The following is a 25158-nucleotide window of genomic DNA, read 5'->3' as shown; positions in this document are numbered from 1 at the left end:
CAGTTTGGCTGGTTTGAACCCACCACTCTCGCTATATGGGGCCGGAGCCCTACTCACTCAGCCACAAGCACTGCCCCCAGCTAGGTTTTTTTCTATTTTTAGTAGCTAGGTTTTTTCTATTTTTAGTAGTTTTTTTCTATTTTTCTTGCTTTGCTCAGGCTGGTCTGCAACTCTTGAGCTCAAGAAATCCACCTAACTCAACCACCCAGAGTGCTAGGATTACAGGGGTGAGCCACAGCACCTGATGATTTTTGTACATGATTTAAAAGACAAATGCAGAGCCTTGGGCACCTCCACTGCCAACCATGAGCATTCTGTCTATGTGCAGGACACTGGCCCAACACTCTGAGTTAAATACGTATAAAGCACTTAGAACAGTGTCTGGCACCTAACCAAGACTAGACTATAGCTGCTTCTGTGTGTTATGCCTTCCTATACCAACTGGAAACCCCAGTAATAAAGTGAAATACTAGTGTCTCCAGCATAAAAATGGCTATATTGGCCTTCAGTTTAAGAAAAGTTCTCTTAAGTTTCGTTATAAGGCCATTGAACTTGTCAATGTGCTGTTTTTGATTGGTACCTTTCTCATTATCGTCAGCTCCTTCTGCTGTCCAGCTACATCTACAAAAGGGGGCAGGGCAGACTGAGCCATTCCCGTCCTGATCTTTGGCATTCTGGATTTTTCCTCCTGCCCATTGCCTACTGTGTTTACAAAGGCTACCAGGGTTACTCCTACAATGACAGTCCACACAATGACTAGCACCCACCTCAGCCCTGAGGAGAGAAGCCATAGTGGACTACCTAGCATTGAGGTACTGACCAGAAGCTTTGGCTAAGGCCTAAGGAACTATTCAGTTTGCAATATCTAACAAACCAGAGGCCAGAATCTGTGTGTCCATCCCAAAGATGTTAACTGAGCTTACAATTAGCTAATTAGAACATGCTCTATTTTTCATCTCCTGGCACTTGCAAAAGCTCCTAACAAGATTTTCCACAGGGATGGGTATCATGGAACAATACAATGTTAATTGGGAAAAATGAGAGGTTATTCTGTGGTGGAAAGACTGCCACCATCCTCTTTAGAGTTGAGTGTTTCTTCTACATCTTAATTTATTTATTTATTTATTTTTATTTATTTATTTTTTTTTTGAGACAAGAGTATCATTCTGTTATTCCAGTCTAGAGTGCTGTGGCATCAGCCTAGTGCACAGCAACCTCAAACTCTTGGAATCAAGTGATCCCCTTGCTTCAGTCTCCCAAGTAGCTGGGACTACAGGTTCCAGCCACAAAGCCTGGCTAGTTTTTCTACTTTTAGTAGAGAAAGGGTCCTCCTATTGCGGGGGCTGATCTCAAAACTCCTGAGCTCAAGAAATCCTCCTGCCTCCACCTCCCCAGTGAAAGAATGCAGTATGTCAGGGCAGTGCCTGTCACTCAGTGGGTAGGGCACCAGCCCCAAATACCGAGAGTGGCGGGTTCAAACCCATCCCCAGCCAGCTAAATGGCAATGACAACTGCAACAACAACAAAAAGCCAGGCATTATGGCAGGTGCCTGTAGTCCCAGCTACCTGGGAGGCTGAGGCAAGAGAATCACCTAAGCCCAAGAGTTGGAGGTTGCTTTGAGCTGTGACATCACGGCACTCTACCAAGGGCAACAAAGTAAGACTGTCTCAAAAAAAAAAAGAATGCAGTATGTCTAATTTCTTATTACTAAGTAACTTATTTTTAAAATATCTCAATATCTTATTCCCTACATTTATCTCCACCTTCATGTTCTAGTGGAAGACTTGGTAAAAGCAAATATCAGTTGGATGGATCTGTAATATTTTTTACTCATTTTCTTATTGATAGCAACCAGGAACTTTTTAAGCTGCAGAGCAAGTTTTTTTAATCTAAACACTTTCTCCGTTTACCAATTCTTGGCCGGCTCAGTCTTATATCACAGCATATGGTCATTATGTCCTTCGTAGATCAAGATGTTCTGCATATCATGCCAAAAGTTAAGGACTGGGCTTCTGGATATTCTCTAACAAAAAATGTAGATAAGGTTGTTATTTAGAGTTTATAACCCTATTGCTACCACCTTGTACTATGATGTCACTCTGCCAAAGACTGAGGGCTGGATTGCCTTAGGCTGATTCTGTTGCCTAGCTTGAAAACAGTGATTTATACTCAAAAGAAACTAAAATATTAAAATCTAAAACAAACAAACAAAAACAGAATAAATGCATAAGCAAGTATTTGTCTATATTTTTGGCCACATGATGACGTATGTATGTAATGTGTAACATCAAAATTGAAAGGGGGAGGCCAGGTGTGGTGGTCACTCCTGTAATCCTCACACTCTGGGAGGCAGGGGTGGGTGGATTGCCCAAGCTCATAGTTTTGAGACCAGCTTGAGCAAGAGCAAGACCCCATCTCTAAAAATAGCCGGGGATTGTGGCAGGCACCTGAAGTCCCAGCTACTTGGGAGGTTGAAGCAAGAGAATCACTTAAGCCCAAGAGTTTGAGGTTTCTGTGAGCTCTGACATCACGGTACTCTACGGAGCGAACAAAGTGAGACTCTGTCCCCACCAAAAAAAAAATTTAAAGGAGGTTGGCATTGTATAGTAGGAAAGTTATTGTATGCTACTGGAGCCAAATTTGTATAAATTCAAATTAGAGTGTTATAAGTTTTCTCGGGTTTTTTTTTTTTTTTTGAGATCGTCTCAAGCTGTCACCCTGGGTAGAGTACTGTGGTGTTATAGCTCACCGTAGCCTCCAATTTGAGCTCAAGTGATCAAGTGATCAAGAGATCCTCTTGCCTCAGTTTTTCTATTTTTAGTAGAGATGGGGTCTTGCTTTTGCTCAGGCTGGTCTCTAACTTGTGAACTCAAACAATCCACCCTTCTCAGCCTCCCAGAGTACTAGGATTACAGGCATGACCCACCAAGCCCAGCCTTAGAGTGTTAAAGTTTTAGGACTGTTAAAAAAAAGAAAAAAAAAGTTTTAGGACTGTTTTGTTTTTTTTTTTTTTGTAAGACGGTCTTACTCTGCCCTGGCTAGAATGCAGTGGCATCATCACAGCTCACTGCAAACTCCAACTCCTGGGCTCAAGCAATGTTCCTGCCTCAGCCTCCTGAGTAGCTGGGACTACAGACGTGTATGCTCAGTTAGTTTTTCTATTTTTAGTAGAAACAAGGTCTCACTCTTGTTCCACTGGTCTTGAGATATCAAGAGATTCTCTTACCATGGCCTCCCAGACTGCTAGGATTATAGGAGTGCGCCATTGTGCCCTGCCAATTTTAGGATATAACTAAAAGAAGATAACTATGAAATATACAAATGTACAAAAAGAAATGAGAAGGAAGTTAAAATGTTTCATGACCCAAGAATCAACTAAAAACAAAAGACCACAGTAATGTAAAAATGAGGGGGAAAAAAAGTATATAGAAAACAAATAACAAAATGCCTAAGACTAAATTCTATCAAAAGACAGCTATTGGCAAAATAGAAATTTTTTTTTTTTTTTTTTGTAGAGACAGAGTCTCACTTTATGGCCCTCGGTAGAGTGCCGTGGCCTCACACGGCTCACAGCAACCTCCAACTCCTGGGCTTAAGCGATTCTCTTGCCTCAGCCTCCCGAGTAGCTGGGACTACAGGCGCCCACCACAACGCCCGGAAATTTTTTTTTTTTTAGAGAGAGAATCTCACTTTATCACCCTTGGTAGAGTGCTGTGACATCACAGCTCACAGCAACCTCCAACTCCTGGGCTTAGGTGAGTCTCTTGCCTCAGCCTCCCGAATAGCTGGGACCACAGGTGACCACCACAATGACCAGCTATTGTTTGTTGCAGTGTGGTCAGGGCCTGGTTTGAACCCTCCACCCTCAGTATATGGGGCCAGCGCCCTACCCACTGAGCCCCCACAGGCGCCACCCAGCAAAATAGATTTTTTAAAATGTTATCCAAGGCCAGGTGCAGTGTCTCACGCCTGTAATTCTAGCACTCTGGGAGGCTGAGGCAGGTGGATTTCCTGAGCAAGAGTGAGACCCCCATCTCTACTAAAAATTGAAAAACTAGCTGGGTGTTGTGGCAGTCTACAGTCCCAGTTATTCCAGAGGCTGAGGAAAGAGGATTGCTTGAGCCCAAGAGTGTGAAGTTGCTGTGAACTAAGACACCATGGCACTCTACCCAGGTCCCAGAATGAGATTCTTTCTCAAAAAAGCAAACAAACATAGCACCATGATCTAACTATATGCTGTATTCATGTCCAAATGAAAGGAACATATATATATATAAAATATTATTAACGTATATAAACGTACATAATTTATATAACATATATATATATTTAGACAGAGTCTCACTATGTCACCCTCAGTAGAATGCTGTGGAGTCACAGCTCACAGCAACCTCCAACTCCTTAAGCGATTCTCTTGCCTTAGCCTCCCAAGTAGCTGGGACTACAGGCACCCGCCACAGCACTTGGCTATTTTTTGGTTGTAGTTGTCATTGTTGTTTGGCAGGCCTGGGCTGGGTTCAAACCCAGAAGCTCTGGTGTAAGTGGCTGGTGCCCTAGCTGCTGAGCTACAGGCGCCAAGCCGAAAGGAAACATATAGTCTATGCAAATAAGAAACAAAAGAGAAGCTGGGTGGTTTCTGATATTAATATCAGACAAAATAGACTTTAAATCAAAAAGGTTACAAAAAAGCTGGCTCAGTGCCTCAAACTCTTGGGCTCAAGCGATTCTCTTGCTTCAGCCTCTCAGGTAGCTGGGACTACAGGCACCTGCCACAATACCACCTGGCTATTTTTAGAGACAGGATCTCGCTCTTGCTCAGGCTGGTTTCGAACCAGTGAGCTGGGGAAATCCACCTGCCTCAGCCTCCCAGAATGCTAGGATTATAGTTGTGAGCCACCTTGTTGGGCCTCGATATAATAATTTATTAACATTTAAGTACCTAAATACAGATCCTCAAAACATAAGAAATAAAAATTAACAAAATTGATGTGAAATACACAGTTCTACCGTAACAGTGGGAGTCTTCAATGCCTCACTTTCAGTAATGGATACAATGACCAAACAGAAGATAAGTCAGGAAACCGTAGAATTTAACAACACAATAGGCCAGATCTAACGGACATACACAGAACACTCCACCATACAAACACTGAATATACATTCTTCTGAAGTACACATGGGACATTCTCCAGGATGAACCCTATGTTACAACATACACACAAAAAGAATTCAGTAGACGTAGACTATCTTGTCTACAAGATAGATAGATATCCAGACTATCTTGTCCACCCACATGAGATGAAGTTAAAAATCAATAGTAGAAATAAGACTAGAAGATTCACACATATGTCAAAATTAACACATTCCTAAACAACCAATGTATCAAAGAAAATCAGAAAATAGAGATGAAAATAAAAACACAACATACCAAAGTTTATGAAATGCAGGAAAATAGTGCTAAGAAGGAAATGTATAGTGGCAAACACAACAAGAAAGAAGAAGCCAGGCACAGTGGCTTCCGCCTGTAATCCCAGTGCTTTGGGAGGCCAGAGGCAGGGATCACTTGAAGCTAGGAGTTTGAGAGCAGCCTGAGCAACATAGCAAGAAATGCCTCCTCACTACCAAAAAAAAAAAAAAAGCCTAGCTGGGCACGGTAGCACATGTTAATAGTCCTAGGTACTTGGAAGACTGAGGCAGGAGGGTCACTTGAGTCCAGGAGTTAGAGGTTACAGTGAGCTACGATGGGGCAACTGCACTCCAGCCTGGGTGAGATGTTCTCTCAAAAAAATGGCCTGGGCGTGGTGTCTCACACCTGGAATCCTACAACTCTGGGAGGCTGAGGTGGGTGAGCTCACAGGTTCAAGACTAGCCTGAGCAAGAGCAAGACACCCATCTCTAAAAATAGGCAGGTGTTGTGGTGGGCACCTATAGTCCCAACTACTTGGAAGGCTGAGGCAAGAGAATCCTTTGAGCCCAAGAGTTTGAGGTAGGGCGGCACCTGTGGCTCAGTGAGTAGGGAGCTGGTCCCATATACCAAAGGTTGTGAGTTCAAACCCGGCCCCAGCCAAACAGCAACAAAAAAAATAAATAGCCAGGCATTGTGGCAGGCACCTGTAGTCCCAGCTACTTGGGAGGCTGAGGCAAGAAAATCACCTAAGCCCAAGAGCTGGAGGTTGCTACGAGCTGTGATGCCATGGCACTCTACCAAGGATGACAAAGTGAGACTCTGTCTCAAAAAAAAAAAAAAACTCCAGGCTCGGTGTCCGTAGCTCATTGAGTAGGGTGCTGGCCACGTACACTGAGGCTGGCGAGTTTGAGCCCAGCCCAGGCCTACTAAACAACAATTACAACTGCAACAACAACAAAAACAAAAAATAGCCGGGCATAGTGGCAGGCACCTATAGTCCTATCTCTTGGGAGGCTGAGGCAAGAGAATTGCTACAGCCCAAGAGTTTGAGGTTGCTGTGAACTGTGACACCATGGCATTCTACTAAGGGCAACATAGTGAGACTCTGTCTCAATAAATAAATAAATAAATCCCAAAGCTAACAGAAGGAAATAAATAATAAAGATTAGAGAATATATGAATAAAACAGAGCATAGGAAATCAATAAGAGATTACCACAGTAAAAAGCTGCTTCTTCCCCCAAAATACAAAATTAGCAAACCTTTAGCTAGATTGATTAAGAAAAAAAGAAAAGGTTTCAGTCCTCAGCATCTCCACAAAAAAAAAAGAAAGAAAGAAAGAAAGAAAAGACTTGGTGCCCGTTGCACAGTGGTTACCCACCAGCCACATACACAGACGGTGGCAGGTTCGAACCCAGCCCAGGCCAGCTAAACAACTGCAACAAAAAAACAGCTGGGTGTTGTGGCGAGTGCCTGTAGTCCCAGATACTTGGGAGGCTGAGACAAGAGAATCACTTAAGCCCAAGAGTTTGAGGTTGCTGTGAGCTGTGACGCCACTGCACTCTGCTGAGAGTGGCATAGTGAGACTCTGTCTCAAAAAGAAAAAAAAAAAGAGAGAGGGCATTCTGAATAGTATGCCACAAAATTGGATTAGCTAGATGAAATGGAAAAATTCCTAGAAACATAAAAGCTATCAAGACCAAATCATGAAGAGACGAAAAATATGGATAGAATTATAACTAGAGTCTGCCATGTGGATTTTAAGAGATTTACGCTTATTAATAAGCCCACTATTTAAAGGAGATTGTTTCAGAATATCTTTGCAAATTGAGATAAAGACAGAAAGGTTAAAAAACATTGTATATTTTGCCAAAGCAAGATGTTAGTATATATTGGTAGCTGAGATGGTTCTATGACTACCTATTTTTGGTGATTTTAGCCACTAGCAAATCTTGATTTAGTTTGATATTTTATGGAATTTTATTTCAAACTATAAGACCATGTGGTAAAGTATGATAAAGAATGTTTATTCCTTTTGTGAAATAATTCTAAAGTTGTCATAAGTAAATTTTACTAATCTCCTGGAAAATGCTTAAATATATGTATCATCAGCTTTTGGTTGTGGTCTATAATTCAAATAAAATTGAAAATTAAAAAAAAAAAAGAGTTATAACTAGTAAGATAAGAAGAATCAGTAACGAAAAACCTCCTAACAAAAAAAAAATAATAATAAGAAAAACCTCCTAACAAAGAAATGTCTGGGCCCAGTGGTTTCACTGGTGAATCCTACAAAACTAGAGAATTGATATACTCTGGAGGTAAGAGTGAAGGTATATTGCTGCCCTTGCCAGCTAAAACATACTGCTTCTGGTAGGTCTTACTGACAGATTTAAAAAAAAAAAAGATTTGCCAGGTCAATAACTGCATACAAAGAACCAGGGGATGTGTTAATTTATTCGAGCAATGAAATCACATCTGGCACAACAGCTGCAATTGGAGTTGCCCCTTAAAATACAAGCTTACAGTAATCCATTGTCATTCTCTAAAATACACATCTTCTTCACAGACCAAATAGGCAAGTTGAATGGAGATATGTTAGGAAGCACCACTGCTGAATCTTTCAGTCCTTGATCATGGCAATAGTTCCTCCAGGGATGTGGTATTGCTTTTGGTTTACTGGCTTCCTAGGTAAAGGCAGTTTACTTGGCTTTCACTGGCCTTTCCCCCCACAATCACCCTCACTCCACAGGTCAGGGAACCAACATGGGGATTCTGCCAGCTGCTGAGTATGTCTATTCTAATTATGGATTCTGGAATTGGGAAAAAGATTACAGGATGGGTTTAGGGACACATTGAGCTCACTGTGAGATGAACCCAAGTTAAAACTCTATTGATTACCTAATCTCTATAATTCCCTACTCTGATTGGTAGACTCCAGTGATGCTTTGGCCTCCGAGTGTTTTTTGTTGGTGGTGTTTTTTCAAGATTTTATATTTTTTTATTTATTTGTATTTTATTTATTTATTTATTTAGAGACAGAGTCTCAAGCTGTCACCCTGGGTAGAGCTGTGGCATCAATGCTCACAGCAGCCTGAAACCTCTTGGGCTTAAGCAATCCTCTTGCCTCAGCCTCCCAAGTAGCTGGGACTACAGGCACCTGCCACAATGCCCAGCTATTTTTTAGTTATAGTTGCCATTGTTGTTTGGCAGGCCCAGGCTAGATTTGAACCTGCCAGCTCTGGTGTATGTGGCTGGCACCTTAGCCACTTGAGATACAGGTGCTGAGCTGTTTTGTTTTGTTTTGTTTTGAGACAGAGTCTCACTTGGTCGCCCTTGGTGGAGTGCTCTGGCGTTTTAGCTTACAGCAACCACAAACTTTTGGGTTCAAGTGATCTTCTTGCCTCAGCCTTCCAAGTAGTTGCCACTACAGGTGCCCACCACAACGCCTGGCTATTTTTTAGAGAAGGGGTCTCACTCTGGTTCAGCCTGGTCTCGAACCTGTGAGTTCAGGCAATCTACCCGCCTCAGCCTCCCTCAGCTGGGATTACAGGCATGAGCCACCACATGTGACTGGTCTCCTGGAATTGTCAGCTCAGCACCAGGGTCTAATAGTCCCTGAAAGGTCTGATGTAAGGTTATAAATCCCTTTAGGGAAGGACAGGAGAAAGGTTAATGGTATAAATCTTGGGCGACATATTAGGGTCTTTTTTAAGGGAAATTGCATTCCTTTTCATTCAAGGAGTTCTGAGTCTATAAACTAACACAAGTCTAAGAACTGACTGAGGGACTGTGATGCTCTAGTTCTATAATTCAGTTTAGACTTGACCTAGAACTTTTTTACTTATACAGATCAAGTAAGAATTTAGTAGGTTTCCTATCTATTCACTTCTGGGAACACCATGAGCAACCAACCAATGTCTTAGTTCTATAGGAGTCAGACTACCCTTTTTTTCTTTTGAGACAGAGTCTTACTCTGGCCCTGGGTGGAGTGCCATGGCGTCGTCACAGCTCACAGCAACTCAAACTCTTGGGCTCAAGCAATCCTCTTGCCTCAGCATCCCGAGTAGCTGAAACTACAAAGCAGGCACCACCCTTGTCTAATTTTTTCTAGTTTTTGTAGAGATGGAGGTCTCACTATAGCTCAGGCTGGTCTCAAACTCCTGAGTTCAGGTTACCCATCCATCTCAGCCTCCCAGAGTGCTAGGATTACAGGTGTGAGCCACTATGCCTAGCCTTTTTTTTTTTTTTTGTAGAGACGGAGTCTCACTGTACTGCCCTCGGGTAGAGTGCCGTGGCGTCACACAGCTCACAGCAACCTCTTAACTCTTGGGCTTATGCAATTCTCTTGCCTCAGCCTCCCGAGCAGCTGGGACTACAGGCGCCCGCCACAACGCCCAGCTATTTTTTGGTTGCAGTTTGGCCGGGGCTGGGTTCGAACCTGCCACCCTCGGCACATGGGGCTGGCGCCCTACTCACTGAGCCACAGGCGCCGCCCCAGCCTTTTTTTTTTTTTTTTTTTTTTATGAGACAGTTTCACTCTGTTTTCCAGATTAGAGTGCAGTGGCATCTTCATAGCTCAGTGCAACCTCAAACTCCTGGGCTCAAGTGATGCTCCTATCTGAGCCTCTGAGTAGCTGGGACTACAGGTGCCTGGCACAACATTCAGCTAAGTTTTCTATTTTAGTAGAGATGGGGTCTTAATCTTGCTCAGGCTGGTCTCAAAATCCTGAGCTCAGGGGTGGTCCCTTTGGCTCAACGGGGTAGGGTGCCGGCCCCATATACAGAAGGTAGTGGGTTCAAACCCAGCACTGGCCAAATTACAAAAAAAAAATTGCTGGGTGTTGTGGCAGGTGCCTGTAGTCCCAGCTGCTTGGGAGGTTGAGGCAAGAGAATCGCCTGAGCCCAGGAGTTGGAGGTTGCTGTGAGCTGTGGTGCCACAGCATTTTACCGAAAGCGATAAAGAGAGACTCTGTCTCAAAAAGAAAAAAAAAAAATCCTGAGCTCAGGCTACCCACCCACCTTGGCCTCCCAGAGTGGGTGAGTAGGTTTTTTTTTTTGTTTGTTTTTTTTTGAGACAGTCTCATTATGTCGCCCTGGGTAGAATGCTGTGGCGTCACAGCTCACAGCAACCTCCAACTCTTGGGCTTAAGCGATTCTCTTGCCTCAGCCTCCCAAGTAGCTGGGACTACAAGTACCCGCCACAGCCCCTGGCTCTTTTTTGGTTATAGTTGTCATTGTTGTTTGGTGGGCCTGGGCTGGGTTCGAACCCACCAGCTCCAGTGTATGTGGCTGATACATAGCCACTGAGTTACAGGCACCAAGCCCGTGTGTAGGTCTTAAATGACAAATCTACTCTAACATTTCAAATTCCTTAAGCCTTTGAATTCCTTCCTCAACATTAAACCAAGGCAAGTCTAGTATTTCCAACTCACTGTGAGTCACCTTTTGGTCCATGTTTTAGCCAAACCAACAAATTTTAGCAATTTTTCTAACTTCCCAAGCTGCAACATTAAATACAGACTCTTTCTTTAATGAGACCATAACAATAAATTCAGCCTGATCCAAATTTATGTTCCTTCCACCATTATCCCACAACATTAATAGCTAGTCCCAAACATGTTACCTGAATTTTTGTCTGTAAAAGTTAAAATTTAGTTGTGTTTTGTTTTTTGAGTAGAGTGAAACTCCTTGTAGATCTCACTTTTTATGTCACCATTAGGAGCCTGCTGGGACTCAGGTCTAGTATAGTTTAGAAACAGAGAGGGGTGATGGAGACTGGTCCTAAGGAGGCTCAGGATTGTCTTCCATAAAAAATGTCTAAGAGGAGGTCTCTACAGTTTTCTCAAGTGATGCAGAGTCCCATCAGACAGAAGAGGCCTCTTCCACTGGCAAAGAAGTCTCAACAGAATTTTGGAGCTCCCTATCCATAGCTTCACCAAGGTCGTCCCACAGGTTGCCATTTCAACATTCAGAGCCCTATTCTTTCCAAAGGAAAGCCCTCCCTATTTTTTTTTCTTTGAGACAAAGCCTCAAGCTGTCACCCTGGGTAGAGTGCTGTGACATCACAGCTCACAGCAACCTCCAACTCCTGGGCTTAAGCGATTCTCTTGCCTCTGCCTCCCAAGTAGCTGGGACTACCGGCACCCGCCACAACGCCCAGCTATTTTTTGGTTGCAGCTGTCACTGTTGTTTGGCCGACCCTGAGCTGGATTCAAACCCACCAGCTCAGGTGTATGTGGCTGGCACCTTAGCCGCTTGAGCCACAGGCGGCGAGCCAGGAAAGCCCTCACTTTAGCAGCAGTCACCCTTTGAGGGTGGGAGTTCAATTTGTGTTATAATTCATCCAGTCACAGGATGAGATTTTGGGTTATATTTTTAGCTATCTCAGCCCTGTGGCTATAGGAGATAACAGGTTGGGCACATGTAAGAAACTTTGCGTCATTTATATAGCATTTGACCAGGATATTTGAATCATTGAGCTCATCCTTTTCTTTCACCACTTGATCTAGCAACAGTAAGAACAACCAGCCAAACTTATTATATTCACTGGTTTTCAAAAAATTTTCCCAAGTATCATATACACAGTCACTCAATTCCTTGCTATTTATAAGTGGTATCCAGTGCAGATATTTTGCATATCTTTATTGCCGGATAAAACCATGAAATGTCAGTGCTGTCTTTGTTAGTGAAAATAGTCATCAGTATTCTTAAATATTATCAGTTTAAAGAGTCAATTCCAGAAACCCCAGATCCAATTCACAAAACTCATCCTTAAAAATTCTTTTTCTCGGCACCTGTGGCTCAGTCGGTAGGGCGCCAGCCCCATATACCGAGGGTGGCGGGTTCAAACCCAGCCCCGGCCAAACTGCAACCAAAAAATAGCCGGGCGTTGTGGTGGGCGCCTGTAGTCCCAGCTGCTCGGGAGGCTGAGGCAAGAAAATCGCTTAAGCCCTGGAGTTGGAGGTTGCTGTGAGTTGTGTGAGGCCACAGCACTCTACAGAGGGCCATAAAGTGAGACTCTGTCTCTACAGAAAAAAAAAAAAAAAAATTCTTTTTCTCGGGCAGTGCCTGTGGCTCAGTGAGTAAGGCGCTGGCCCCATATACCGAGCTGGGCATTGTGGTGGGCACCTGTAGTCCCAGCTACTCGGGAGGCTGAGGCAAGAGAATCACCTAAGCCCAAGAGCTGAAGGTTGCTGTGAGCTGTGATGCCATGGCATTCTATTGAGGGTGATAAAGTGAGACTCTGTCTCTAAAAAAAAAACAAATTCTTTTTGTCTAGAACCATTCTTGGCACTGGGTATGGCAGCTCATGCCTAGAATTGTAGCACTCTGGGAGGCCAAGGCAGAGGATCCCTGAGCTCAGGAGTTTGAGATAAGCCTAAGCAAGATTGAGATACCATCTCTACTAAAAATAGAAAAAAAAACAAAAAACAGAATAATTCTTGGTACCAAAATCTGGATTATTAAGGGTTCTCTGGAGAAAGAGAATACATACATACATATATATACAGAGAGAGAATGATGAAGCTGAGAAGTTAGAAAACTGGAAACTCAAGAAACAGCCATTGGTGTAAGGTCAGTTGAAATCCAAAGGCTTCAAAACTAGCAGAGTCATTTGCTTCATGGCCTTTTGGCTAAGATCAAGTGTAAAAACCAGCAGAGTCAATTATGTGAGTTCCAGATCCAAAGACAGCAGGTTAGAGACTCAAGAAGTGTCATTGTTTTAATTTGAGTTCAAATACAGAAAAAGAGTGATGTCTCAGTTCAAGACTGTCAAGCAGGAGCGGTTCTGTCATAGTCTTTTTGTTCTATTCAGGTTTTCAATTGATTGTATGAGGCTCACTCACATTAGGAAGGGCCATCTACTTTATTCAAACTACTGATTCAAAGGCATAGCTCATCCAGAAACATCTTCGCAGGCACACCCAGAATAATGTTTTATGGGCACTCTCCCTGCCCGAGGCAAGTTAAATTAACCATCACAACTATCAACAGAGTAAAAAGGCAATGGGAAAAATATTTACACAACCATAAAAGAAGATGGATACATCTTTTATATTAACCTAGGTAGTTGGAGAATATTCTTTTTTTTTTTTTTTTTTTTTGAGACAGTCTCACTATGTCTCTCCCAGTAGAGTGCCATGGCATCTCAGCTCTCAGCAACCTAAAACTCCTGGGCTTAAACAATTTTCTTGCCTAAGCCTCCCAAGTAGCTAGGACTATAGGCGCCCGCCACAACACCCAGCTATTTTTTGTTGCAGTTAGTCTTTGTTGTTTAGCTGGCCCAGGCTGAGTTCGCACCCACCAGCCTTGGTGTATGTGGCTGGGCTGTAACCACTGTGCTACAGGCACCAAGCCCTTTTTTTTTTGATACAGAGTTTCACTTTCTGCCCTGCGTAGAGTGCTGTGGCATCATAGCTCACAGCAACCTCTAACTCTTGAGCTCAAGTAATCCTCTTGCCTCAGTTTTTCATTTTTAGTAGAGTTGAGGTCTCATTCTTGCTCAGACTGGTCTCTAACTCATGAGCTTAAACAATCTGCCAACCTTGGCCTCCCAGAGTGCTAGGATTACAGTCATGAGGCACATGCCTGATGAGAACATTCTCTTTAGTAGAGTATCACAAGAATGCACAAGCAAGTATTCAATGTACTCAATATTAATATGAAGCCAGTAGATGAACCAATATATGCCCACACAAGAAAAAAACTCAATTTAATTCAAGTTGAGAGGAGGGGGTAGGAAAAAGGGCAGGATAGAGGAGTAGGGACTGGTGTACTACCACTTAACAGGAACAATGTAAGGGTATATGGCACACCTCCTGGGTGCAGGGTGCAGGACGCAGCTCACAGCAACCAACAACTCTTGGGCTTAAGTGATTCTCCTGCTTCAGCCTCCCAAGTAGCTGGGACTATAGGCGCCTGGCATAACACCTGGCTTTTTTTTGGTTGTAGTTGTCATTGTTGTTTGGCAGGCCCAGGCTGGATTCGAACCTGCCAGCTCCAGTGTATGTGGCTGGCACCCTAGCCGCTGAGCTAGGGTGACATAATTAATGTCACTGACTTGTACATTTTAAAATAGTTAAATTGATAAATTTTATGTTATGTCTCTATTACCACAGTGAAAAAAAAAGCCATCAGAGCTACAGGGGAAAAAAGGGGAATGAATTTATGATACATTCAACAACATGGATGAAACTTCATGAGTCTATGCTAATTGAAATAAGCCAGATACAAAAGAACAAATATTAGATGATTCTACATATAAGAGGTACACATAGAATAGGCAAATTCACAGAAACAGAAAGAATAAAAGTTACTAGGGTCTGGAAATACAGAGAAAAGGGTAGTTATTGTTTAGTAAGTATAGAATTTGTGAAGATGATGAAAAAGTTCTGAAAATAGATGGTGGTGGTGGATATACAACATTGTAAAAGGATTTAATGTAACTGTATGATTAAAAACTGTTAAAATGAGAACATTATTAAATGAGAACAAGAAGACAGGGCGGCGCCTGTGGCTCAAGGAGTAGGGCGCCGGTCCCATATGCCGGAGGTGGTGGGTTCAAACCCAGCCCCGGCCAAAAAAAAAAAAAGAGAACAAGAAGACAGAAAAAATAAAATAGAAACAAAAAACACATGGGACATACAGAAAACAAATAGCAAGATGGTATATTTAAGCCAAACCATACCAATAATTACATTAAATATAAATGGTCTAGATACTCAATTAAAAGGCAGAAATTGTGATATTGAATTAAAAAAAGAAAAACTCAAACACTTCCTACAAGAAATCCACTTTAGGGTCAGGTGTGGTGGCTCACAACTGTAATCACAACTCTGGGAGGTTGAGGTGGGTGGATTGCCTGATCTTACAGGTTCAAGACCAGCCTGAGCAAGTTTTGACACCAAGTCTCTAAAAAATAGCCAGGGGTTGTGGCGCTCACCTATAGTCCCAGATACTTGGGAGGCTGAGACAAGAGGATCGCTTAGAGCCCAAGAGTTTGAGGTTGGTGTGAGCTATGACTCCAAGGGTGACAAAGTGAAACTCTCTCTCAAAAAAAAAAGACATAAGAAATCCACTTTATGGCTCAGAGCCTGTAGTACAGTGGTTATGGTGCCAGCCACATACACCGAGGCTGGCGGGTTTGAACCTGGCCGGGCCAACTAAAACAATAATGACAACTGCAACAAAAAATAGCCGGGCATGGCTCAGCACCTGTGGCTCAAGCAGCTAAAGTGCCAGTCACATACACCTGAGCTGGCGGGTTCGAATCCAGCGTGGGCCCACCAAACAACAATGACGGCTACAACCAAAAAATAGCCGGCATTGTGGCGGGCACCTGTAGTCCCAGCTACTTGGGAGGTGGAGGCAGGAGACTCACTTGAGCCCATGAGTTGGAGGTTGCTGTGAGCTGTGATGCCATGGCACTCTACCCAGGGCAATAGCTTGAGGCTCTGTCTAAAAAAAAAAGATGCCTAAGAGTGAGGAAACTGTACTCCAAAATGATCCCAAGGAAGCAAAATGTGGAGCCCATAATTCTGAAACATCAGAGAAGAACCAAGAAGAGGAAGACTTCTGTTTAAATAACTACTCTCCTTGTCTAATAGAAACAATTAACGAAGTTTCTAGAGTGAGCATTGCTCATGAAATCATGGTTAAACCAAGATTTCTACATGGAAGAGAATGTTTTATCTCCAAACAGTCTGGAAGACAGGTTCATGGAGACATTGTACAATGTTTTTTGGGACCATCTAAGAGAACAACTCTTGAGTAATCCTCCAGAATTCACTTGTGCTCTTGAAAAACATACCATGTTCATGGCTGGGAAGAATCAACATTGTTAAAATGTCCATACTACACAAAGCAATATATAATTTAAATGCAATCCCTATTAAAGCTCCACTGTCATACTTTAAAGATCTTGAAAAAATACTTCGTTGTATATGGAATCAGAAAAGACCTCGAATAGCTAAAACATTACTCAGAAATAAAAACAAAGCAGGAGGAATCACACTATCAGACCTCAGACTGTACTATAAATCGACAGTGATCAAAACAGCATGGTACTGGCACAAAAAATAGAGAGGTAGATGTATGGAACAGAATAGAGAACCAAGAGATGAACCCAGCTACTTACCATTATTTGATCTTTGACAAGCCAATTAAAAACATTCAGTGGGGAAAAGATTCCGTATTTAACAAATGGTGCTGGGTGAATTGGCTGGCAACCTGTACTGGACCCACACCTTTCACCATTAGATAGACTCTCACTGGATTAAAGATTTAAACTTAAGACATGAAACTATAAAAATACTAGAAGATCCCAGCTACTCGGGAGGCTGAGGCAAGAGAATCGCTTAAGCCCAGGAGTTGGAGGTTGCTGTGAGCTGTGTGAGGCCACTGCACTCTCCTGAGGGCCATAAAGTGAGACTCTGTCTCTACAAATAAAAAAAAAAATACTAGAAGAAAGTGCAGGGAAAACTCTTGAAGAAATCGTCCAGACAAATATTTTATGAGGAGGACCCCCCCCCGGGCAATTGAAGCAGCATCAAAAATACACTACTGGGACCTGATCAACCTAAAAAGCTTCTGCACAGCCAAGAACACAGTAAGTAAAGCAAGCAGACAGCCCTCAGAATGGGAGAAGATATTTGCAGGTTATACCTCCGATAAAGGTCTAATAACCAGAATCCACAGAGAACTCAAACGTATTAGCAAGAAAAGAACACGTGATCCCATCTCAGGGTGGGCAAGGGACTTGAAGAGAAACTTCTCTGAAGAAAACAGGCACACGGCCCACAGACATATGAAAAAATGCTCATCATCCTTAATCATCAGAGAAATGCAAATCAAAACTACTTTGAGATATCATCTAACTCCAGTAAGATTAGCCCATATCACAAAACCCCAAGACCAGAGATGTTGGCATGGATGTGGAGAAAGGGGAACACTTCTACACTGCTGGTGGGAATGCAAACTAATACGTTCCTTTTGGAAAGATGTTTGGTGAACACTTAGAGATCTAAAAATAGACCTGCCATTCGATCCTACAATTCCTCTACTAGGTATATACCCAGAAGACCAAAAATCACATTATAACAAAGATATTTGTACCAGAATGTTTATTGCAGCCCAATTCATAATTGCTAAGTCATGGAAGAAGCCCAAGTGCCCATCGATCCACAAATGGATTAATAAATTGTGGTATATGTACAGCATGGAATATTATGCAGCTTTAAAGAAAGATGGAGACTTTACTTCTTTCATGTTTACATGGATGGAGCTGGAACATATTCTTCTTAGTAAAGTATCTCAAGAATGTAAGAAAAAGTATCCAATGTACTCAATTGGATAACCCAGTTATAACCTAAGAATATGGGGAAGGGGGAAAGGGAGGGGAGGGGAGAGGGAGGTTGGGCGGAGGGAGGGTAATTGGTGGGACCACACCTACGATGCATCTTACAAGGGTACATGTGAGACTTACTAAATGTAGAATATAAATGTCTTAATACAATAACTAAGAAAATTCCAGGAAGCTATGTTAACCAGTGTGATGAAAATATATCAAATGGTATATAAAACCAGTGTATGGTGCCTCATGACTGCATTAATGTACACAGCTATGATTTAATAATAAAAAATATAAATTTTAAAAAGTAAATATAATGAAACTGTGAAAGAAAGAGCTAGACAAATTTACAATTATAGTCAAACATTTCAACACCCCCTTGTCAATAATTGATAAAGTTGAACAAAAATAATGACAAAAGGCTCGGTGCCCATAACACAGTGGTTACGGCACCAGTCACATACACCAAAGTTGGTTGGTTCGAACCCGGCCTGGGCCTGCTAAACAACAATGACAACTGCAACAAAAATAGCCAGGAGTTGTGGCGGGTGCCTATAGTCCCAGTTACTTGGGAGGCTGAGGCAAGAGAATTGCTTAAGCCCAAGAGTTTGAGGTTGCTGTGAGCTGTGATGCGACAGCACTCTACCGAGGGCAACAATTTGAGACTCTGTCTCAAAAAAATAAATAAAATAAAATAATGACAAAAGGCTCGGCACACGTAGCACAGTGGTTATGGTGCTAACCACATACACCGAGGCTGGCAGGTTTGATCCCGGCCTGTGCCGGCTAAACAACAATGACAACTGCAACAAAAAAATAGGTAGGTGTTGTGGCGGGCACCTGTAGTCCCAGCTACTTGTGAGGCTGAGGCAAGAGAATCGCTTGAGCCCAAGAGTTTGACATTGCTGTGAGCTATGATGAGCCATGGCACTCAACCGCAGGGCAACAAAGTAAGACTCTGTCTCAAAAGAAAAAAAAGTGGGGGAGGGTGGCGCCTGTGGCTCAGTGGGTAGGGCGCTGGTGCCTTATACCAAGGGTGGTGGGTACAAACCCGGCCCTGGCCAAACTGCAACAAAAAAATAGCCGGGCGTTGTGGTGGGCGCCTGTAGTCCCAGCTACCTTGGGAGGCAGAGGCAAGAGATTTGCCTTAAGCCCAGGAGTTGGAGTTTGCTGTGAATTGTGATGCCACAGTTTTTTACCAAGGGTGATAAAGTGAAACTCTGGCTCTAAAAAAAAAGAGAGAGAGAAAGAAAAAGCTTTCCTTTAATCAAGTTTTTCTAACCTGATTGATTTTATTGTATTTTGACTGAGGAAATGGAATGCAGTGGCCAGGCAAGGTGGCTCACACCTGTAATCCTAGCACTTGGGAGGCTGAGGTGGGCAGATTGCCTGAGCTCACAGGTTTAAGACCAGCCTGAGCCAGAGGGAGACCTTGTCTCTAAAAACAGCCAGGTGTTGTGGCAGGCGCCTATAGTTCCAGCTACTTGGGAGGCTGAGGCAAGAGAATCTCTTGAGCCCAAGAGTTTATGATTGCTGTGAACTGTGACACCATAGCTCTCTACCCAGTGCGACAGCTTGAGACTCGGTCTCCCCACCCCCAAAAAAAAGAAAGAAAAGGAAATAGAATGCAGTATAGCCTTAATTCTTTGGGGTTTGTTTGGTTGTTATATTATTTTTATTTTTTTTTTTTAATTTGGCCGGGGCTGGGTTTGAACCCACCACCTCCGGCATATGGGACCGGCGCCCTACTCCTTGAGCCACAGGGGCCGCCCTGGTTGTTATATTATTTAAATTCTTTGCTCATTATCCTTGGATTTTTCTTAACCAATAATCCCCTCTTGTCCCTTGAAGTGTTCAGGTGAAATTAAAGGAACTAGAATTCACTTTTTTCTTTAGATGTCACCACTTTACAAAAGAGCTAGAACTAGAAAGCAATCTATGTTCCTTTGTGTAAATAACTGTGAACAAATGAAAACATTGACTGAAATTAGATATTGGTATTTGTTATAGACTTTAATTTTATTGTTTTTTATGTTAGAGACAGGGTCTCACTCTTGCTCAGGCTGGTCTTGAACTTCTGAGCTCAAGCAATCAGCCCATCTCAGCCGCCCAGAGTGCTAGGATTACAGGCATGAACCACTGTGCTGGTCTATAGACTTTAATTTTTCCCACTATGTTAATCAGTAGCACATGATCTATTTCTTAAATGGTTTGATTAATTCTGATATGAAGAAATTAATATCAAATTGGAGGTAACTAGCCATAGTGTCAGAGTCAGGTGAAATTGTCATTTTATTCCTGGCACCTTAGCGCATGCCTGTAATACTAGCACTCTGGGAGGCCGAGGTGGATGAATTGCCTGAGCTCCCAAGTACGAGAGCAGCCTGAGCCAGAGGGAGACTCTGTCTCAAAAAATAGCCAGGCTTTGTGGCGGGTGCCTGTAGTCTCAGCTATTTGGGAGGCGGAGACAAGAGAATGGCTTTAGCCCAAGAGTTTGAGGTTGCTGTGAGCTGTGATGACACCGCACTCCACTGGGGGCAATGAAGAGAAAGATTCTGTCTCAAAAAAAAAAAAAAATAGAAAGAAAGAAAAAGAAATTGTCATTTTAAGTCAAAGTTACCATAAACACAATCAAAGATCATAAACATAAAGTTATTTCTAAAATTAAAAAAAAGTAACTGATCATGGAAAGTTAAAAAAAAATTACGGTTTGTAAACTTCTTGTATACCACTTGCCTCTCTGGCTCGACGGAGCTGTGCTTGTTCAATCTTAGAGATGATGCTTTTTACAGAGAATGAGACATCAAGTGCAGGGACTTCAGTAAAGTTAACGACCTTTCTGGGATTTCTCATGATGATAGAATCTTTATCTTCTTTTTCTGACTCAGATTCATCTTCTATCTCAGTTTCCATGTTGATCAGCATTTCAAAAATTTAGCTGAATTTCTTTTATTTCTTCTTTTTCACAGAATATAGGCAAATGCTAAAACAGGTATCCACTAGAAACTAGAAGAGGTCTTTCCTGCTCCGAGAGTTGTGGCTCACCTTACTACTAACTGGTTGCTAACCTCCGGTATTACAGTCCTGGTGGTGTCACAATGGAACCGTTGTGACATGGTCATTGACTCAACATTTAAAGAGTATTTACCAACTGCAGAGAAATAGACATTCTATATGCTGTGATGGTAGAGGGTGAAGGGGGGAGGGAGGGTGGGAAAAACTAGAGAACACGAAAGTTAAAAGAAATAGAAGTTATAGCCTTGCTTAAATAAGCTTAAAGTCCAGGTGTTAGAATTCAAGATCCAGTGTATCAAATGTAACTCTTGGTTCTTCTCTCTTCCTGGGGTTTTGCTTAAGTATTTTAAAGCCTGTAATGGAATAAGTATTTTACAACTTCGGCAGCTGCCCCTTAACTTTCCCTAGACATGTAGTAACTTGGAAGATAATTAGATGAAGATCACACTCTTTGCACTGCTCAGTTCCCCCTTTTTTCAAGGAATCTGACTGAAGAAGGCTTTCAAATTACATAGCTAGCTCAAGAAATTGAAGGGAACTCTAAAGGCTGCTTGCTAACTGAAAAGAGCAGTTGGGGCAGCTCCTTTGATTGCACAGGGGGTGAACGGGCTTAGGAGACTGGAGCATTTGAAGGACAGGGTGGTTTTGTTTGCTGTGTAGCTTTTTTTTTTTTTTTTTTGAGACAGAGTCTCACTTGGTTGCCCTCGGTAGAGTGATGTGATGTCACAGCTCACAGCAAGCTCAAACTCTTGGGCTTAAGCAATTCTCTTGCCTCAGCCTCCCAAGTAGCTGGGACTACAGGCGCCCGCCAAAATGCCCAACTATTTTTTTTGTTATTGTTGTCATTGTTTTATTTATTTATTTATTTTATTGAGCCAGAGTCTCGTTTTGTCACCCTCAGTAGAGTGCTATGGAGTCATAGCTCACAGCAACCTCAAACTCTTGGTATTGCCTCCGTAGTAGCTGGGACTACAGGCTATTTTGTTTGTTTAGCAGGCTCAAACTGGGTTTGAACTTATCAGTCCAGGAACATGTGGCTGGTGCCCGAACTACTGAACTATGCTATGGGCACAAAGCCTGCTGAATAGCTTTATTTTTCAATTTTGAAAAGTATAAAAGTTCAAAAAAATATAAAAAATAGCTGTGATCATTACCTAGCATGCACAAATATTAACATTTGTCATTTTTGCTGCAGATCATTTTTATTTAAAAATTTATTTATTTATTATTATTATTGAGACAGAGTCTCACTTCATCACCTGAGGTACAGTGCTAGTGCCTCACCCTAGCTCACAGCAGCCTCAAACTCCTGGGCTCAAGCAGTCCTCCTTCCTCACCCTCCCAAGTAGCTGGGACTGCAGGCCCCTGTCACCATGCCCTGCTGATTTTTCTATTTTTAATAGAGACAGGGGGTTTGATTTGCTTAGGCTGGTCTGGAACTCCTGAGCTCAAGGGATCCTTCCACTTCTGCCTCCCAGAGTGCTAGGATTACAGGCGTGAGCCACCACGTCTGGTCCTTTTCTTTTATTTTGATTTATTTATTTTTTTGAGACAGAGTATCAAACTGTTGCCCTGGGTAGAATGCTGTAGTGTCATAGCTCATAGCAATCTCCAACTCTTGAGCTCAAGTGATCCTTTTGCCTCAGTTTTTCTATTTCGGGTAGAGACAGGGATCTCGCTTTTGCTCAGGATGGTCTCCAACTCCTGAGCTCAAGCAATTCACCCACTTTGGCCTCCCACAGTGCTAGGATTACAGGTGTGACCCACCACACCAGCCTTATTTTTAAATAAAAAAAGCATTAGAGAAAAAGTCTCCTTGCCCTCCCCAGATTCCTTCCTTTCCCCCAGTCCTATTTCAGAGACAGTGACAATGATGAATTTAATATATTTGCATTTAGTGTATTTTTATATAGTTTTACTACAGGCGTATGTATTCATAAACTATATAGTATCATTTATAGGTTTTAAATTTCATAGAAATTGTTAATGTATAACCATTTCTCTGCAAGATCTTCTTTGAGTTTTGTGAACTTATTATAAAATTAGTCTTTGTTGAGTCCTTGTTGTAAACTTGTAAAATTAAAAAAATTATATGCTTCAGTCCTTTAGAAAAATGGAGGAAGATCATAATGTATTTGTCTTTTAAGGATATCAGTCAGTATACATAGAGCAAATTAAGTATTTTCCTTTCTCTCTTTTTATTCTTTTTTGGCCTTTAGGCTTCCAATTATACTTTCCCTTTCCTTTTGTTTAAGATCTTATCTGAGATATTCTTTCCTCTATGTTCCCAAATCACTTTGTGAATTTTCTATTATAGTACTTATTGAAGTGTAACAATAGTCAATGACTTGGTGATCTCAAGACCAAAGGCAGTACTTCTTGTTTTTTCCTTACATTTGATGCATTCTTCATTAGTTCTTCCACAGAAACTGTCTAAAATTTGGATACCCATTATAGTTTTGGATTCTTCTCCTTATGTTTTCCTTATGGAAACTTTTCTAAGCTTCAGAATACTTTTTTTTTTTTTTTTATTGAGACAGAGTCTCAAGTTGTCGCCCTCAGTAGAGTGCTGTAGCGTCACCGCTCACAGCAACCTCAAACTCTTGGGCTTAAGCAATTCTCTCAAGTAGCTAGGATTACAGGTGCCCACCACAATGCCCAGTTATTATTTTTTTTTTTGTAGTTGTTGTTGTTGGTTTAGCTGGCTCAGGCTGGGTTCGAACCCACCAGCCTCTGTGTATGTGGCCAGAGCCCTACCTACTGAGCTATGGGTGCAGCCCAGAATACTTTGATTTTTTTTTTTAGATGAACCTCTTACCCTACACCCCACAGTCATAAAACATTACTCCCTTCTTTCCCATAAATTACAAGTGAGTCTATTTACTCAAAAGCAGTTTATAATGTTTTCAGAAAGGACAATTAAGGAGGTCCGTTATAAATATGAGGTTAATTAAATTATTCATCATTATTCAGTGTTTCTTGACATTATCAATGAACTTATTTAAGTATTTTGTTGATAATAATAGTAGATTATGAGATCCTTAAATAACGTTCCCTTGCATTGCTTATCCTACTAGGCATTCACAAGACAGACAAAATCCTTGTCAACTAAACTAATTTAGCATTATTGCTCTCCTCTCTCTATTTTTCATGCAGCACGGACTCCATTAAAATCAGCAACTGGAAATGAAGCCTGTAAAGAAAATTTTTAAATCCTTCTTTTCTTTCAATTTGACAAGCATTTGTTGAAACACTACCATGCAGCTGCCATTATCCTAACCTAAACTGAAGAACTGAAGTATATATGATAGGGCTCCTGTGAAGAAACTAAAAATAAAAAAAAAATTAAGATTGAGTACAATAATCAAGTGCTAACAAGGGACATGAAGAAGAGGTCTGTGGGGAGCAGAGTCTTTGGGAAAACCTTATGGAGAGAGAAGGTTGACTGACAAATGAAGGCAACAGAGATAGGGAAGACACCTTGAGCCATGGCTTTGGAGGTGAGTGCTAATGAGTTTGAATCTTAGTAGGGAAAAAGTGAAATTTGTTTAATCACTGAGATGAATTTACTGGTGATTAGATTAGGGTGGGCCGGACATATCAGCAATTTGATGGTGGAACGAATTTGATATCTAAATGTGAAAGTTAAGAGATTCACTTAAAGCAAAGATTACATTGGATGAGAATGGGAAGGTCTCGAAAGTAACAGCTTTCATTTGGTGAAAATGCACTCTGGGAGGCCGAAGTGGGTGGAATGCTTGAGCTCAGGAGTTGGAGAACAGCCTGAGCAAGAGGGAGACCCAGTCTCTAAAAAAAAAAAATTGCCCCGGGGTGGGGGGGGGCAGCGCCTGTAGTCTCAGCTACCCCGGAGGTGGAGGCAAGAGGGCAAGAGGATAGCCTGAGCCCAAGAATTGCTGTGAGCAATAACGATACAGCACTCTACTGAGGGCGACAAAGTGAGACTCTGTCTCAAAAGTAAAATAAAATAAGGACTTTGGATCATCTAACAAAAAGATAAAAAAAAACATGTACAGATAAAAATATAGACATGAGTAATTTTACAATAAAATTACCGTATTTTATTTGGATTAATGGCACAACAATGAAGAGGTTACCCAGACTAAGTATTATTAAGTAGCATTGTATGTATCAAGCTAAAGATGTAGGTACCTGATTCAGGCGAGCCTGGGGCAAAGTTCTTTCAAGGTGTGTCTAGTTCCTAGAGGGCTCTTTTAATTGTAAAATGGGAGATATTTATTGCATAGCATTGTTTGAAGATTAATGCGCGTAAAATGCGCAGTTCAGAGTCCAGCACGTAGTACTAAGCACTTAATCTGTAGTAGCTGCTACTCATACACTTACTACTACTACAGATGTTTTTTTCTTC

The 25158-nt window shown here is 41.9% G+C and overlaps 1 protein-coding gene across 1 annotated transcript in view; it reads right to left on the bottom strand.

Annotated features, from left to right (window-relative positions):
* Window positions 1-20681, bottom strand: part of FAM186A (family with sequence similarity 186 member A) — a 118393-nt gene extending 97712 nt beyond the window's left edge. Inside the window, exon 1 of the mRNA XM_053556570.1 lies at window positions 20493-20681. Within this exon, the coding sequence (XP_053412545.1) occupies window positions 20493-20681 (189 nt within the window). The remainder of the gene's footprint in view (window positions 1-20492) is intronic.
* Window positions 20682-25158: the final 4477 nt, after the last annotated feature.

This window comes from Nycticebus coucang, chromosome 12 (genome assembly GCF_027406575.1).
Source record: "Nycticebus coucang isolate mNycCou1 chromosome 12, mNycCou1.pri, whole genome shotgun sequence".
In the NCBI taxonomy this organism is placed as follows: domain Eukaryota; kingdom Metazoa; phylum Chordata; class Mammalia; order Primates; family Lorisidae; genus Nycticebus; species Nycticebus coucang.
Note: the sequence above shows the minus strand (reverse complement) of the source record. Positions and strands in the feature narration are given on the sequence as shown.